The sequence below is a fragment of the Periplaneta americana genome, chromosome 7 (assembly GCF_040183065.1).
Source record: "Periplaneta americana isolate PAMFEO1 chromosome 7, P.americana_PAMFEO1_priV1, whole genome shotgun sequence".
In the NCBI taxonomy this organism is placed as follows: domain Eukaryota; kingdom Metazoa; phylum Arthropoda; class Insecta; order Blattodea; family Blattidae; genus Periplaneta; species Periplaneta americana.
Genome location: NC_091123.1, coordinates 84,807,569 through 84,820,794, shown reverse-complemented (window position 1 = coordinate 84,820,794; position 13,226 = coordinate 84,807,569). Strand labels below are relative to the sequence as shown.

At 33.6% G+C, this 13,226-nt stretch overlaps 1 protein-coding gene across 1 annotated transcript in view; it reads right to left on the bottom strand.

Moving 5' to 3' along the window:
- Nucleotides 1-11,546: 11,546 nt before the first annotated feature.
- LOC138703243 (mitochondrial intermediate peptidase) overlaps nucleotides 11,547-13,226 on the bottom strand; it is a 32,561-nt gene continuing 30,881 nt past the window's right edge. Inside the window, exon 11 of the mRNA XM_069830968.1 lies at nucleotides 11,547-12,018. Within this exon, the coding sequence (XP_069687069.1) occupies nucleotides 11,725-12,018 (294 nt within the window). The 3' untranslated portion in view covers nucleotides 11,547-11,724. The remainder of the gene's footprint in view (nucleotides 12,019-13,226) is intronic.

The following is a 13,226-nucleotide window of genomic DNA, read 5'->3' as shown; positions in this document are numbered from 1 at the left end:
CTTCATTTCTTCATCGCGAAACCATACACCAATGAGGGCAGAAATCATCTTCTTCTTTGTAGAACAATCCATTTTTTGCATTCTTCTTTTGCAAATTGACCACAAGTTCTCAATGGGGTTAATGTCGGGTGAGTTGCCTGGCCAGGGGAGTACCTGAATATTCTTCTTGTTGAAGAATTCTGTAGTTTTTCGAGACGTATGGCATGGTGCCAGGTCTTGTTGGAACACACCTCTGCCATCCGGAAATGATTTTTGCAGCTGGGGTACGATTCTGGTTTCCAATAAGTGAATATATTTATCAGAATTCATCATTCCCTTGATAGGTATTAATGCTCCAGGCCCTTCATGTGTAAAACAACCCCAAAACATTACTTTAGGGGGGTATTTGTTTGCTTGTTGGAGATGAACTGCTGTTACTTTTTCGGATCCTTTCCGTACGTAAGAAACGCGGTAGCCATGGACCTCGAAATGAGACTCATTGGAAAAAAGTACATTCTTCCAGTCATTCACTGTCCAGTGTTGATGTAATTTTGCCCACATTAAGCGTTTTTTGCACATAACAGGGGTTAGCAGTTGCTTCTTAATAGGCTTACAAGCCCTTCGTCCAGCTTCCAAAAGCCTACGCCGCACTGTTGTGACGTGAATATTCGCCCCAGTGGTAGCCATTAACTCGCGGGTTAAGTCGACAGCAGTTAGTCTAGGATTTAATTTACTTTTCCTGACAATTAAACGATCATCTGCAGGTGAAGTCGTCCTTTTCCGGCCACAATTTCCTTTTTTCTGGGATGTGATGGATCTAGTCTCCCTGTATCGTTTTATGGTCGAATTAACAGTAGCCAAACCAATGTGACATTCTGCAGCAATTTGCCTCTGTGTCATAGAAGAATGCTCTGCTAATGTTATAATTTTAGACCGTTTTCGTGGAGTTGTATCCATTTGTGAAGACGACAGAATGTACACAGGATTGCAGTATTAAGTCTTCAACACAACTGAAATGCTTATAAGTACAAAACGACAGGCAAAATGTCACATATTATAAAAAAAATAATGACAGACCTTCAACAATGGAATTACACGTACTACAGATGTCAATTAGAGCGGTATGAGCAGCTGTGAGGCCAACAATGACAGAAAATGCAAAAATATGTCGTGTTTGGATTAATTTGCATGCTACTGTAGATAACAATCTGATGTAATCCGTTCATTTCCAAACCCTCTCTGTTATCCTGAACTTTCCTAATGGCATATTCTAGAGCGAAGTTAAAAAGTAAAAGGTGATAGTGCATCTCTTTGCTTTAGCCCGCATTGAATTGGAAAAGTATCCGACAGAAACTGGCCTATACGGCCTCTGCTGTACGTTTCACTGAGACACATTTTAGTTAATCAAACTAGTTTCTTTGGAATACCAACTTGTATAAAAATGTTATATAAAACTTTCCTCTTAACAGAGTCATATGTCTTTTTGAAATCTATGAATAACTGATGTACTGTACCCTTATACTCTCATTTTTTCTCCAATATCTGTCAAATTCAAAGAATCATCAGTAGTCGATCTATTATGCCTAAAACCACACTGATGATCCCCAATAATTTCATCTACATGTGGAGTTAATCTTCTCAAAAGAATATTAGACAAAATTTTGAATGATGTCAATAAAAATATTCCTCGAAAGTTACTACAGTTAGTCTCGTCCCCCTTCTTAAAAATAAGTACAATTATGGACTCCTTCCATTGTTCTGGTACAATTTCTTTTTCCTAAATAACAAGTACAAGCTTATAAATTTTGCTAGATAATGTGCTTCCACCCTCTTGTATTAATTCTGCTGGAATTTGATCGATACCTGGAGACTTGTACTTTTTCAGATTTTCTATCGCAATTTCGACTTCATAGAGTGTGGGTTTGGGTATAAATGGCTCAGCAGTTTGTATTTCAATTTCTTCTCAATCATTTCTATTTGGCCTATATACATTTAGTAGTTGTCCATAATAGTTTTTCCATCTGTTCAGGTTTGAATGAGAGTCTGCAAGCAAGTCACCATTTTTATCCTTGATTACGTTTAGCCTTATCTGATATCCGTTCTTATATTCCTTTATACCCTTATATAAATCTTGAATGTTTTATTTTTACTATTTGTTTCTACCTCATTCAGTTTTTCCTTCAAGTAATCTCTCTTTTTATTCCTAAGTGTACGACTTGCTTCCTGTCTTTCATTGAAATAATTATCTCTATTCTCCTCAACTGGATCCTGTAAGAATTTCAGTTTTGCCTGTTTTCTTCTTTCTACTACCATGCAACAATCTTCATCAAATCACGGTTTCTTTTTCTTAGTATCATTATAACCTATGCTCTGCTCAGCTGCAAATTTGATACTATCTCTGATATTTTTCCACACACTATTAACATCTAACTCTTCTTGAACTTCGTCAGAACTTCCTAAAGCAGCAAACCTATTTGAAATTTCGACCTGATAATGTTGCGTAGTTTCCTCGTCCTTTAATTCCAGAATATTGAATCTACTAATATTAACTTGTTGCTCTATTTCACTTGATAGTCTTTCTCTTAATTCTCCAATTACCAAATAATGGTCAGAATTACAGTATTGGTCCAGTAATTAGAAACTGTGCACCGCCATTTCTCCTAGTCCTGAGGTATAAATTTTACATGAACCCAGGCCAGCTAGTCTGGAGGCAGACATGCTACCACAGAGTTAACTCAGCGGACATTTCTAAGAAATGTTGTATTATGTAAACAAACAATTCTCAGTATTGGAAAACTGAATCTGTAAGTGCAATTACATCATCCAGTGCTGTTTCCGTACATAATGGATCTTTAATTTTTGGCATAGTCGCCAAGTTATCATTATTACAGAAAGCAAGTAAAAACCGTTTTGTATTCTGTTAGCAATGTACAGTAAAATAAGTGTTAAAAATATCAAAACATGCTGTCAGGAAGTGTAGTATTTTAATATACTACCACCTGGTCCATACACATGTGTTGATAGAATAGTAGAGAATTGAAAAGTGTTCAAAAAATCTTGGAAAAATTATGAAATAGGAACTGGACTTTAAGATGAAAGTGATAGGAAAAGAGCAGCAACTTTGAAGTAAATTATAGGAAAAGAAGGATTCAAATTAATGACAATTGAATCTTCAAAATGAAGAAGCTGTGCGTAGTATCATCAAACAGATGTGGAAATAAACCGAAAAAGAATATAAACTATGAAAGATATGTATATTTTTCTACTGTCCAACATAATGATACATCACACTCGGAATTCATAAGAATATTGAAGGAAAGAGTACAATTTGGATCATTAGAATGATACCTACGTGATTATTTTGTAGTTGAAATTCGAGATAATGAGTTACGAAGACATTTGTTAAGACAACATGATTTAACTTTAGAGAAAGTGATAAATGAAGCTTGTAAATGGAACAAACAGAAAAACAGAAGCTATGAAGAAGAAAGAAGAAGAAACTACAAGAAAGCTGACTAAAAGAAATGATAAATGAATGAAAATTAAGGAAAAGTACTATAAGAATTGCAGTTTTTGTGGAGAAAAGCATCTAGCCTATTTAAGAAAGACAAGTAATAACTGTTTATAAATAAAACATAATGCCGAAGTTTGTTTTGCAATTCAGAAAGTAAAGCAGATAAATACACATGAAAATTCATCAGAAGATAATGGAGGTGTGATTGTAATGGCATTTTAAAAGTTGAATCTAATAAAGTATGTTAACAGTATTTGTTAATCTGAAAATAAATGGTACAGTATTCATAAGAAGGTTCAATATATGTATGTAATATAAATAGCTGTAAACACATTTTCAGATATTTTAATGGAATAGGAATATGTACCTTGAATGTTGAGAAAGAGAAGAAAATTTGTAAGATAGAATTCTTGATATCCGAATATGATGATCTAATTCTTTGACTAAATACTACATTAAGACTGAATGTACCAAGTCCAAGAAAAGGAGTGTTCATTAGAGTTATGACTTTCTTACTTTTTACAAAATAATTGATTTCCTGTATCATAAATCGATGAACTTTTGCTAAAAATAATGAAAAAGGTTTTAATTCTTTTAGTTGTTAAAAAGTCACACTCAACACGAATTTTCTAAAATCGTATATATGTATTATGAGCAAGTAGTAGCACTATGAGTTTCTGGAGCTTCTAGAACTTTCTTGAACATGCTGGAACTTTCTGGAATATTCAGGATGTTTCTACAAGTTTCTGGATTTTAAAACCTTCTAGAGCCTTGAGAAAAATTCTGGAACTTTCTAGAACTTAATAGAAGTCTGTAGATTGCGTAATGATACAAAATTTATATTTAACTCGAGTTTTCCACTTTTTTTAAGAAACTGGAAGACTGATGCAAGTGAAGTTTCAGAAAATACCTAATTTAAATACCGGTAATGCAAGATGGAATTCCTGAGTAATATTAGCTCTTTTGACATTTATTTTTATACCAGAGAGAAGAGACTCACTATTCAAAATTTGTAGATTCATCTCTTACAGATGGGCGGACCATTGTTTTGCTGACTAAATGTACATTACAGCTGATTATCAGAAGCTATGTAGCAGCTTGCAGGCATGAAAAGGCATTGAAGTCTATGAAAAAGTCTGGAATCAAAATCCATTGAGACTGGAAATTCCCAGAACAAATCAGTGTACAGGACGGCAGTCAAATGTCTTCAAGATCTTTATGACGTCTGTAAAAAGACAGAGAAATTTCGGCTTAGATTTATTTTGTCTAACAAACATAATAGTTGTATATTATGCTATAATTATGCTAAATACTCCACATTGTTTTTTTGTTATATAGCTATTCGTACTTTTAGAATTCATATGTGAGTTTGTAATTTTGTTTATTTTTTTTTTTAATTCCTTATGCTATGTTATAGCATAGCATAAGGAACAAAGAGTGCTTCAAAAACTGAATACAGTACATACTATGCAATTACATCATTAGAATTGAAAAATAACGCTTTTAAAATATTTTGATTTTCTTACCCTATAAGTGTATACAGTAACAATGACTGGTTTGGGGTGACCTTTTTCAGAAACTCAACCAAATTAATACTTTTTTCATTACTTATGAGCAAAAGTTCATTGATTTATGATACAGAACATGGGGTTACAAAAAAGTCATAACCCTAGTGTTTGTAAACAAGGTTCAACTAGAAGACTTTTAAAAAATATACAACGAAGAGAAGTTGGGTGATAATGGAACCCTTAAGTTGGAAGTGAAGGAAGACGCAGTTCCAGTTATTGAGTCACCAAAAAGATTTCCTGTACTGTATGTGCCAAAAAAAATAGTTCAATTGGTTAAACAAGATATTATAAAGACAGTAGACCATCTAACAAAATGGACTACAAACATGGTGTCTGTCAGAAGACCCAATATAAACCATTTGTGAATTGTACCCAATGATAAATTATAATCTGGTACACAATCGTTATATTATATCTATGGTAGAAGAATTATTACTACTTCTTGCTCGAGCAAACATTTTTACAATTTTAGATGCAAAAAATAGCGTTCATCAAATGAAACTAGATAAAAAAAAATAACAAGAATTGACGACCTTTTCGATCCCATTTGGATAGTATTATTTTTCAGATGCCCCTTTGAAATTTTTGTGGCACCTGAAGAATTTCAGAGATGGATGTATTCTATTATGGAAGATCTAAATGGTGTAACTGCAATAGCTGATGATATTCTAATGTTTGAGGAAGGAGGAACTATGGGAGAAGCAGAGTTAGACCATGATTGTACATCAAGGAAAGTCTTTGAAAGAGCAAAGAATAGGAGTTTAAAACATAACAACAATAAATGTAAATAATGAAGCTCAGAAATAAAGTAATTATAGGTCATGTTTTCACTGAGAATAGGATTAGACCAGGCCTTCTAGATATTAAGGCTCTGAAAAAATGCTCAGACCAGAAGATGAAATTCAGATTCGTTCTTTCTTAGACATGGTAAACTACATGGCTAAGTTTATTCCTAATCTACCATAACCACCACTCAGAGAATATACAAATAAATGGACAAAGGAACAGGAAGAAACATGGAAGAAAATAAAGGATAGTTTAACAGAAGCACCAACATTCAAATATTTTGATGTAATCTTCTCTACAGGTTGAAGCAAGTAGTTATGGATTAGGAGTGGCACTGCTACAAGAAGGATGTCCAATAGCATACACTTCTAGAGCACTGACAAGTACTGAAAAAAGATATGCTCAGGTAGAGAAAGAAACTTTAGGAATACTATTTCAAATTAAACGATTTGAGAAATACATATTTGGATTGAACATAGTTGTTGAATCAGAATATAGACCATTAGAAGTAATTTTTAAGAAAAGTATAAGTAAGACACCTGAAAGAATTCAGCGAATGCTATTACAATATTGATACGTTATAAAATTCAAATGAAATTATTTCATAAAGGTTGTGATGTAGGCCTAGTTAATACAATGTCAAAACTGCCTATAGATGATATGGAGAATCTGATAAAATAATAGCCAAAGTAATATGTGAAACTGATATAATGAGTGACATAGGAATAAGCGAGGAAACAATGAAGGAAATCAAGAAACTGACAAATGTAAAAGACAAAGGAAAATTATTATTGAAATATGTAAAGGATCTTCCAATAAGAGTGTCCTACTTTTAACATATAACAGTAATATTTTTCCCATGGTTACAGTTGTTAGCAAATAATCATGGAACATTACACCATTCCACAATGCGTAGAAATCATAAAAATTTATTATTAAAAAAATAAGTCATCCATTCGCCAAGCATTCCGTGAAGTGTACAGTGTGTGTAAGATAAAGGGCTATAATAAGGGATATTTTTGGCCTCAATTGGAAGGTATGGATTTCAGAAACGTCTCGTTTCAGCAAGATGGCACCACATGTCATACTGCTTACGAAACAATCGACCTTTTGAGGGAGAAGTTCATAGGCTTCATCATTTCACTTGGTGGTGATGTTATTTGGCACCCAAGATTATGTGATTTAACGCCGCTGGATTCCTTTTTATAGGGTTGTGTTAAATAATGCCAACAAGCCAGAAACAATTAATGACCTAAGGAACAATATCACGTGTGCTATTCGTGAAATTGAGCCTGGTTTATGTTTGTCTGTTATTGAAATTGGAAGACCTGTAGACACAAGCCAACAAAGCTGCAGCGGCCATTTAACTGACATTCTCTTCCATATGTAATGACATTAAGTGTGGTTCAAAATAGTAGTAATTAAATAAATAAACCTCTTCCATTTATACAATTTATTTCATTTTAAAAGAGTGACACTCTTATTGGAAGACACTTTATAAGAAAGAATCCGAATCACGCAAGTGAAGTGGGTAGGCATTGGATACATAAACATGTATGTACAAGAAGGTTGGTTTGAAACTATAAAAATGGTTTAACGCAATGTATAGGAATGGTGGAAGATTTGAAATCAAATTACTTGAAATATAGGAATTTTATTAACCAAGCAACAAGTTATATATCTAAAAATACGAGAAGAAAATTAAAATACATAGACGTGAGCAGGGTTATCAAGCCTGTTTTCGATTTGCTAAAATGACGGTGATTTGGATAGGATTGAACCATGACATAAAAAAGATGGTTGAAAGTTGTGAAGTATGTTAAGCCCTTGACACAAAAATAAAACAGAGACATTGATTTTAAGACCTACTCCTGTAAGACTATAGAGTAAAATAGCAGCTGATATATTAGAATTTGAAAACAAAATGTATTTAATAGTGACAGATTATTATTCATCAATTTTTTGATTTGAAAAAATGAAAGATTTGACATCAAAAAGCACAATTAATGCATTTAAAAAATGTTTGCTAGATATGGAGTTTGCAAAATATATGCAGATGAAGGGACGAATTTTTGTTCTAGAAAATTTAAAAACTTTACTGTAAGTTGGGGTTTCTTACATAAAATATCACCTCTACATCATCATAAATCCAATGGTAAAGCCGAGTTGCCATAAAGCTAGTCAAAATATTTTTGGAGTTATAAGAAAAAGGAGAAGATGCATAGGCCTATGAAGCTCTTTTAGTGTGGAGAAACACTCTCACCACAATGACGAATGTCCAGCCCAGCACAACAAATGTATGGAAGAGCATTGCATTCTCCAGTACCTTCAACAGATGCTGCATTAGAACATTCGTTGGTAAGGGGAGAAGAAAACAAATTTACGAAAAGAAAATGAATACAAACATCACTATGATAAAACAGCAATGAATTTACCAGAATTTCGTGTAGGAGACAGAGTAAGAGTGGAAATCTATCCTAGCTCTAAAACAGAGTCAGTATGAAAACCAGGTGTAGTGATTTATAAGAAAGATCCAAGTAAAAGTACATGGATGGAAGAAGAATCAAAAGCAATAGAGCAAACTTAAAATCTTGATGAAGAGTGCAGGATATTTGAGTCACCTAGAATCAAACTGAACTTTCTTCAAATTATGGAATATGGCATAAAGGTATGTTTCGGTGCAAAATTTTGCAGGAAATGTGATAAACTGCTCGTTTGGAGTTAAACTGGAATTTATCTGTCTTAACTTTAGTAGTAAAATCACCATGTGGAGAATAACTGCACTAGTTTTTCGTCTTTTCTGACAAATCAGATTTTTGGATTAAGTGCAGTTTGATTCTAGGCAACACATTTATGGAGATACAGTACATTAGAGGAACATCAAATGGTAGAAGAGGGTAAGGGTATAGAGGAAGAAGAAGAAGAAGAAGAAGAAGGAGGAGGGAGGAGGCTGGGGAGGAGTCAGAAACGAAGCTAGAACTTGTCACCTAATGATACATATAGATTTGGAATATATTAGACAAGAAGTGGTAGAGCAATAAAACCACCAAACCAACTGAACTTATAAACCGAATGGTATTATTACAAAAAGAAAGTAAAACCCATTTTATATTATATTACTTACTTACAAATGGCTTTTAAGGAACTCGAAGGTTCATTGCCACCCTCACATAAGCCCGCCAGCGGTCCCTATCCTGTGCAAGATTAATCCAGTCTCTGTCATCATATCCCACCTCCCTCAAATCCATTTTAATATTATCCTCCCATCTACGTCTCGGCCTCCCTAAAGGTCTTTTTCCCTCCGGTCTCCCAACTAACACTCTATATGCATTTCTGGATTCGCCATACGTGCTACATGCCCTGCCCATCTCAAACGTCTGGATTTAATGTTCCTAATTATGTCAGGTGAAGAATACAATGCGTGCAGTTCTGTGTTGTGTAACTTTCTCCATTCTCCTGTAACTTCATCCCGCTTAGCCCCAAATATTTTCCTAAGCACCTTATTCTCAAACACCCTGAACCTATGTTCCTCTCTCAGAGTGAGAGTCCAAGTTTCACAACCATACAGAAGAACCGGTAATATAACTGTTTTATAAATTCTAACTTTCAGATTTTTGGACAGAAGACTGGATGATAAGAGCTTCTCAACCGAATAATAACACGCATTTCCCATATTTATTCTGCGTTTAATTTCCTCCCGAGTGCCATTTATATTTGTTACTGTTGCTCCAAGATATTTGAATTTTTCCACCTCTTCGAAGGATAAATCTCCAATTTTTATATTTCCATTTCGTACAATATTCTGGTTACGAGACATAATCATATACTTCGTCTTTTCGGGATTTACTTCCAAACCGATCGCTCTACTTGCTTCAAGTAAAATTTCCGTGTTTTCCCTCATTGTTTGTGTATTTTCTCCTAACATATTCACGCCATCCGCATAGACAAGAAGCTGATGTAACCCGTTCAATTCCAAACCCTGCCTGTTATCCTGAACTTTCCTAATGGCATATTCTAGCACGAAGTTAAAAAGTAAAGGTGATAGTGCATCTCCCTGCTTTAGCCCGCAGTGAATTGGAAAAGCATCAGATAGAAACTGACCTATATGGACTCTGCTGTATGTTTCACTGAGACACATTTTAATTAATCGAACTAGTTTCTTGGGAATACCAAATTCAATAAGAATATCATATAATACTTCCCTCTTAACCGAGTCATATGCCTTTTTGAAATCTATGAATAACTGATGTACTGTACCCTTATACTCCCATTTTTTCTCCATTATCTGTCGAATACAAAAAATCTGATCAATAGTCGATCTATTACGCCAAAAACCGCACTGATGATCCCCAATAATTTCATCTATGTACGGAGCTAATCTTCTCAAAAGAATATTGGACAAAATTTTGTACGACGTCAACAAAAGTGATATTCCTCGAAAGTTACCACAGTTGGTTTTGTCCCCCTTTTTAAAAATAGGTACAATTATGGACTCCTTCCATTGTTCTGGTACAATTTCTTTTTCCCAAATAGCAAGTACAAATTTATAAATTTCGCTATATAATGCACTTCCACCCTCTTGTATTAATTCAGCTGGAATTTGATCGATACCTGGAGACTTGTACTTTTTCAGATTTTCTATCGCAATTTCGACTTCTGAAAGTGTGGGTTCGGGTATAAATGGCTCAGCAGTTTGTATTTCAATTTCATCCCGATCATTTCTATTTGGCCTATGTACATTTAGTAGTTGCGCAAAATAGTTTTTCCATCTGTTTAGGATTGATGGAGAGTCTGCAAGCAAGTCACCATTCTCATCCTTGATCACGTTTACCCTTGGCTGATATCCGTTCTTAAATTCCTTTATACCCTTATATAAATCTCGAATGTTTTTATTATATTATATTTTATTATATTAGTTGCATATAATAAAAAAGTCTTGGAAATATCAAAACAGTCATGTCTCCATCAAAGCTCAGTGTTTCAGAAGACACATATTTTCCCCACCAGCAAAAGTGATGAAAAATTAAAAGGTTATCTTGTACAAGATGACGTTACTAAAGGTGAAATCCTTTAGGCTCTGAACAAAGTTATGACTCATACTTCCGACAGAAGCAGTGGCAGTAGGCCTACTAGTGAATTGTTTCCATTAATGTTTCCAGGCATCATTATAGCACAAAAGTTTAAAGTACATGAAGATAAGTTCGGCTAACAGTAACTTTTGGACTAGGTCTTGACTTCCATAACAGCTTGCTCAAGGTATAAGCAAGTGTGATTTTTTTGTGTGCTATTTGACGAAAGCCTGAACAAAATCGCGCAAAAAGAAAGAAGCTCATCAGAAGCCTTCGAAATATGGAAATAAAATTTGAAGAGGCCATGGTCCTAAAACGAGCTGAACCTGAAGAAAAAGATCTTCATATTCCTTCATGTTTTAATTGTAGTTACTTATAAATTTGTGACAATAGAGTACTGCATAATTTTATAAATCAGAGATGAGAACCACGATATTTTTCTTTATTTTGTTAAGTTCTTCTACAGATTTTGTTTCGTAAGGTCACAATACATTTCCAGAACATTTACATTATTTACAACACACACAATGACAATGACGATGATGCTAACAACAACAACAATAATAATAATAATAATAATAATAATAATAATAATAATAATAAAAAAAAAAATAAACAGCGATGATATAGTAGTAATAATAATAATAATAATAATAATAATAATAATAAAGTTCGACTATTTTGACAAATATTACAAAAATTGCTTGCACCTATCACATTATTTAATTCTGCATAATTGATACATACAAAACTTTGGATTCAGTTATCTTTCGAACTTGAGGCAAGATAATTGTAATATGAAAAAAAGCTAATGTCGTAATCTTTCAATAATTTCGTGTTTACTATCAATTTCATTAATTAAGCTATTCACAAGATTGGATGATGTCACTTCTCTTCCAAGAAAATGTGCAACAAGTTCCCGTGCTGGTTTTCCACCACCATGAGCAAGACATTCCTGTCGATATTTTTCTCCAGAAGATGAATTGAACGGATCCGCTTCAAAATACGTCTGCCATATCCATGCTGCTATCGCACGTGACATGAGATACGAATAGTATTTTGCTCCATATCCAACTAAATGAGAAAATCGCAGCTGCCATGCCTAGAAGAAAAATAAAAAGCATGCATAAAAGGCAACATTAAAAAGCATTCAACTGTGTGAACATTTACAATGTGTATATGTACTGTAGTGGTATCTATAAAAATGTAATTAATTGTAAAATTGCCACAAAGAACTCACACCAAAGATCAATACAAAATGTAAAGTAAAGCAGTTTAAGAAGTTTCTTTGTTCGTTTACAGCAACTGACTGACCGAGGAGCACTAATATTCCTGAGAGATGGAAATTTCACATGTACAGAAAATAACAAATCATCGCTTGAGTTCTTAACTGTTCTAACTCCACAAAACTTGATTCTGAGAAAACAGTGATTGTATGTTATGAATGCTATAAAAATTGTTATAGTGAAGTTACAGAAAAATCAAATACACAACAATTTGATATTAATTACGAAATATTTATTGAGCACTTAAACAAGTATTTTCACATGTACATAATGGCTGTATTGTAAATAAATGTATTGGAGATAGAACCTATGACAATATAAAAGTCAAAATCCTTTAACTACCAGATGTTGTATATCCAAAACACTACTAATGTCTACTTGTTAACATGTTTTAAACACATTTTTTGTAAAATTGTACATCAACTGTCGGCATATAGGGATACATTGACATAAGACCTTTCACTTTTGCAGAAGGAATACTCACGTGACTGCTACAAGGGGAAATACTGGGCATGGTTAAATTCATATTATTCCCTTCAGAAGATGTCACAAAATGTGCTCTTGTTGATTTTTCTTTTAAAAGCTTTACATCAACAAATTCACAGTTTTAGTTTAACCTATACTTTATTACAAAAATATTTTCTTTATTGTAAACAATATGTTTAACTTTACAGTAAGGTATAGTAGAGAAATTCATGCCTTTCGAAATAGCCATCTTATAGTTAAAAAAATCTTTCGTCATTTCATATACAATTAGGTGCACTTTGTGAGTCTGAATTGCTTTAAGGTTTCTTATTAATGATACTGGGCCGAATATTTCTGTAAATTTTAGTTTGTTTTCAATCACATTGTACACTGCATCAATCTCTTGTACAAGACTATGGCCGGGTTCTGAAAACTTCTGTTCTATGCTGATAATTTTCTGATTGTTACTTAAAAAGTGCAAGAGGGCTATTGACATGACACTCTTTCTATTTTGCGAAACACATGGGTCAGACCAAAGTTTAAATTTTGTAATTTTGGG